This window comes from Cryptotermes secundus, unplaced genomic scaffold (genome assembly GCF_002891405.2).
Source record: "Cryptotermes secundus unplaced genomic scaffold, Csec_1.0 scaffold9710, whole genome shotgun sequence".
Classification (NCBI taxonomy): domain Eukaryota; kingdom Metazoa; phylum Arthropoda; class Insecta; order Blattodea; family Kalotermitidae; genus Cryptotermes; species Cryptotermes secundus.
Genome location: NW_019727973.1, coordinates 20,711 through 25,936, shown reverse-complemented (window position 1 = coordinate 25,936; position 5,226 = coordinate 20,711). Strand labels below are relative to the sequence as shown.

Sequence of the window (5,226 nt, the reverse complement as noted above, 5' to 3'; positions counted from 1 at the left end):
TTCATTTTGTTGTTTATAGTGGTTTAATTTAATTCAGGATTGTTATAAGAAGAAAAAAAGATAAAGTTATTCCCATACTTAATTACATAATTACGCACTATACCATGAACGCATATGTGGGAGTGGAGGTACATATGAGTACAGCTCCACCATCCCTGATGTCCGATGTCAAATTGTTGCAGTGAGTGGTCAGTTTCATGCTGCTGCCTCTTTACCCCATGAATAGAGCCCCTGGTACCCTTTGGACAGGAGGGTGTGTGGGTCCCAGAGACAAGGAGAGAAAAGTATCTTTCCCCTTTGGGGAATCAGACCCAAGTTATCAAGCCCATAGTCTGGTCAGTATGCCAAGTAAGCTGTCTCTGATCCTTAGAACTTTATTAAGTATGTATTTAAGGCTCAAACACTCAAATGCCAACATATACAAACAGAGCTAGCTGAGGTGGGTTAGTCTTACAGTCATTTGTAGTGCGGTAGATGCTCTGATTAAATCAGAACGTCACTGAATGCCACAGACAAATCGGTAGCAGTTATTCTTCATATTCTAGGGGCCCAGGTTCAAATCTTGGTCTTGAGATCAGCTATCCTCTGTGATGACTTTTAACAGTTTTCCTTAATCCCATCCAGGCAGCTGGCAGGATAATAGTACCACAAATCAGGCCACGACTGTTTCTTTCCACATCATTTCCAATTCAGTATCCACTGATCATCTTACCATTCAACACTCTATAGCAGATGTGGCCAAACTGCACATGGCCCTTTGGAACCATAAGTGTTGCTTGTGGAAAAGATTTTAGTCAGTCCTTTTTTGCAAATGAGTTACATATGAAGCATTTGCTGTGTGGAAAGAACATCTTTGCTATCCAGTCTACATCTGTTTGCAGCTCAGTTCAGTGAGTTTGCTCACCTCCACTATACAGTGTGAGCTACTGACAGCATAATTAAGTAACCCATAAAACAGACCTGTAATACTAACTATTATAAAAATATAAAACCACAACTTTGCCACTCAGCTGTGGAAAGCAGTGACATGATTGTTGTGTTCCATGTTCTTTTGTTCATAGATCGAATGATAAATGGGGGTACCATTTTGACTTCCGAGGCCTCTGCAAATTAGCGAGCAGGGCGTGCAGGTCGCGTTGCAGCGGGAAAGTGTTTCTGTCTTTATACAGGCTGGGCATACAAACACGAATTAGAAGATAACGTGGTGCCAGAGATTCAGCGTACTGACTTGGGCAATGCTGTTTTGACATTAAAGGCTCTAGCAATTTGTGACCTTGTACATTTGACTTTTTGGATTCTCCACCTCCTGAGACACTGGTGAGAAAATTGTTCTAACACTGATTTATTAACAGATTGGTGAGAATGGGATGTGGATGGCGTATACATCCTTACAGGTGTAATTTTCTTTGCTATATGTTAGTTTGAAGGAAACTGACCACAATAATGTGACGTGTTGCGCTATGGATGACGCCCCACCCTCCCCGCCAGCTTTGACATGCCGAGCGGAGCCAAAGTGAGCCGAGTCCAGGCACTCTGGCTGCTAGGCAAAGTGAGTAAACACTGGTTGCTAGGCAATGCCAGTAAATGCTGGTTGCTAAGCAAAGCGAGTAAACAGTGGTTGCTAGAGACGATGGTAATAACATCGGTACCCATTACGTAACAGGCAAACACTGCGACTATATAAGGGAACTACACAGCCGCCGAAGACAGTTGGAAGTTAGTGTGTGATAAGGAGTGACACAGTCGAAGGATAGCAGCAGTCGCGGAAAGAAGAACCGGAAGCGTGTGATAATCAGTGATAGTTTGTGATAGCTGAGAAGTAATTGGGAGTGTGTAACACAGTGACACATATAGCTCCTGTACTGTGAATACATGTAGACTACTGAAGACAGAGTGAAGAGATTGTTGCAAATAGGGTTATAAAGTGTGAAACCCCACAACAGTGTTAAATAACAGGTTGTTAAATAAACCAATTAACAATCCGAACGGCGTCTTCAGTAACAAAACATGCTCCAATATTTCTGGTCTAACCTATGATGTAAGTCTCAGGAAGGTAAACTGTTACTCTGCTTATGAGTTATACTATACTGAGGCGACAGGAGGAGGTCTCATGTTTGGCGGAGATGACGCTGCTTGAAGCGTCCCAATATCTTCCTGCTGTTCAGTTCCTCTCCATCTCCGCAGCTGCTTGTTTTGTCTTTCTTCTTTTATGTGAGTACTTTACAACAGTCAGTAACTTGACTGTATAGCATGGAATGGTAGGATGACTGGTGAATGATGAATTGGAAAGGACGTGGAAAGAAGCAGCCTGGCCTCAGATGAGGTACTCTCTCAGCATGTGTGTGGAAGGACTGAAGAAAACCATGAAAAACCTGTCAGGATAGGTGGTGTCATGGACGAGATTTCAATTGAGCTCCTTGTGAATACAGTCTACAGCATTAGCAATGTGCGAACCCATTCGATTCCAATACACTTGTCATTAGTGAAGTTATCCCTTCAAACTTTGCAGTGAACAAAATGGCTAGAAGACTGGAGGTGAGCATGTGAAGTATGCTGCTGGGGGGTGAAGCATAAGAGCTAAAGGGATGTGCGTAGGGCGGTCAAGCTATGGGACTTCTTTCTTTCCCTGGTCCCAGTATAACAAATATCTTACCATCTGATAGTTTCAGGATAGGAAGAAAATACACCATTTCCTGGCTTTTCACAGGGTTCCGGGAAAGACTCTAAATAAGGCCGCTATCAGCTGAAGGCAAGATGTTACTTTATGATTTCACAGAGTAAAACCTTGGACAGCAGCTTGTGTTTTATACCCCTCATACACAGTATTACAGAAGTAGAGCTCAGACCATAATGAAGACCAAATAAATCATTTGCAGTTTCTGTGTTGAGAGTGTAGGAATGTTGTAATATTGAGATATAAACACTTTGTGAACACTGGGTGATATAAAATTATAAAGTTTGAATATGCATCTTTAACATGACTGTAATAGAAAAATAATTTTTAACCTTTATTGGTTGGGAGGAAGGGATTTCAAATCTCCCGAAGCTGTAAGGCAAGTAGCCATATTTTAGTAGTGGTAATGATATTTGTAAACAGACACTGCACCGCTCAGCTAGCTGGATTGCATGCATCTCTGCGGTAATGCAGCATTCAGCTTGTACAGGTCAGTCTGGCAAAAGGGAACTGAATTACAATTTATACCACATACTGTGGAGTGTGTTATTTTCCCCAAAATGTTCTGCGTTATGGCAGGTATTGGCATTAGAGCAGTTACATGCACTTGGGCCACTCAACCATCATGGAGAACTAACAAAACTGGGCCGTCGAATGGCTGAATTTCCCATTCATCCCATGATGGCAAAAATGATCCTTGCATCAGAAAAGTAAGTTACTTGATATGCCGGCATGCAGTTAACAGTCCTAATTTGAGCAAGATGGAGGCCGCTAATACTTCAAAGGAATGTGGCTCTGATAACTTTCGGTATAATTGTGAAGAATCATATTCTGGCCACTGTCTGAAGTGTATATATTTAGAAGAACAATTTCAAGAGACGCTGTCTGAGTTAAATTCACTGAAATTGGCAATCAAACTTTTTTATAGTGAAATAAATATGACTCATACTGGAAATGAGGTTAGATTTAATCCTGGTATAACTTCTGATGAAACATCATCCCCTACATGGTGTAATGTTAATACTAAGCATACTAAATCAGACAATAAACCAAGAAGGTTTGAGAGTTTACAATCTATTGAACCTGTAGCAACTGTTAATAGATTTGCACCATTATCAAATCTTCCAGACAATATACCAAAAAGTGATAAAATAGTGACATGTGATGTTAGAAGATTGGATTCGACTACCCCTAAAGCTAAAAAGATAAGGAAACTTGATCAATGTTTTATTTATAAACGACATGAAAGTCAGTGTAATCAGCATTGCCCTTGCCAGGCGGTGACAGCTACCAACATGGAGGCTGGAAGTGTGAACTATCAGAGAAGTGGTATCAAATATTATCAAATACAGACTATCATCAATGGGTATATAAACCCTCCACAAATGAGTGTCCCTAGTAAACCTCTGATAGGGGATAGTAACGAAAAATTTAGTAAAATAAAGAGGGAACATAAAGTTTTAATTTATGGTGACAGTCATGCACGGGGTCTATCTGCAAGGTTAAAAAATAAATTACCAGATGCATTTGAGGTTACAGGTTATACTAAACCAAATTGTGGCTTACAGACTTTACTTTCTACTACAAACCAAGAGATTGTAAGCTTAAGCAATAACGATGTACTTGTTATTGTAGGAGGTATAAATGACTTGAACAGTGATAATTCTTCAAGGGTTCTATGGCATATTTCTCAATTTGTTAAGCAAAATTCGCAGACAAATATTATATTATTAACAGCAGCCCATCGTTATGATCAGTCAGTAAATATATATATATAAACGAGGAAATTATAAAATTTAACAAGAAATTATGGAAGTATGTGAAACTTAATAAGCATGTTAGTATCTTGAAAACTTCACAAGATAGAGATTATTTCACTAGGCATGGCTTACACCTTAATAGGCAAGGTAAAGAAATTATCTGTAGTCAACTTGCTTCAAGTATCGGGGAATTGTTTCAGCATATTCAGGTTTTGCTGGGGAAACAATCAAACTATTACATTGGAGATGGAGTCTCCCATAGCTTGTAATGATCTTAATAACATTCTGTTAAATGATGAGGGACATGATGGTACAAAGGGAAGGAACACAATGTATGTAGAATATCCAAGAGACAAAAAAAGGTACCCGTGATTAGAACAGATGATTTTTTATGGAAAATCTAAATATAAACATAAACAGAAAGGCAAATAACGAATGTGTTACGACCGATCACAAGGTACCTTTTATGGTATATCATCAAAATATTAGATCAATTAGTGGTAAAATTGATGAGTTACTAAGTTTTCTGGCAAATGAATATCCACATATTCTTTGTCTTATGGAGCATCATTTACATGAAATGGAAATCAATAAGCTATGTTGTAGTCCTTATACGCCAGTAGCTAAGTACTGCAGAAGCAAATCTAAGTTTGGAGGAGTATGTATATACGGGTATGAATCACTATCCTTTACATCTATTGATATCGATTAGTGACGGTACCTATTATAAAATGATCAATTTTATGGACATTATTCACTATCTTAATTTTCATCTGAAACGACACTTCAGAG

At 39.2% G+C, this 5,226-nt stretch overlaps 1 protein-coding gene across 1 annotated transcript; it reads left to right on the top strand.

Moving 5' to 3' along the window:
* The first annotated feature begins 2,018 nt into the window (after positions 1-2,018).
* Positions 2,019-5,021, top strand: LOC117282363. Its single transcript, XM_033751686.1, has 2 exons — positions 2,019-2,211; positions 3,254-5,021. The coding sequence occupies exon 2, from the start codon at positions 3,436-3,438 to the stop codon at positions 4,450-4,452; it is 1,017 nt and encodes a 338-aa protein (XP_033607577.1). The 5' UTR covers positions 2,019-2,211; positions 3,254-3,435; the 3' UTR covers positions 4,453-5,021.
* Positions 5,022-5,226: the final 205 nt, after the last annotated feature.

Bases quoted from the DNA above. Each gene is read 5' to 3' on its own strand.
- LOC117282363 (XM_033751686.1), top strand. From the start codon at position 3,436: ATGGAGGCCGCTAATACTTCAAAGGAATGTGGCTCTGATAACTTTCGG.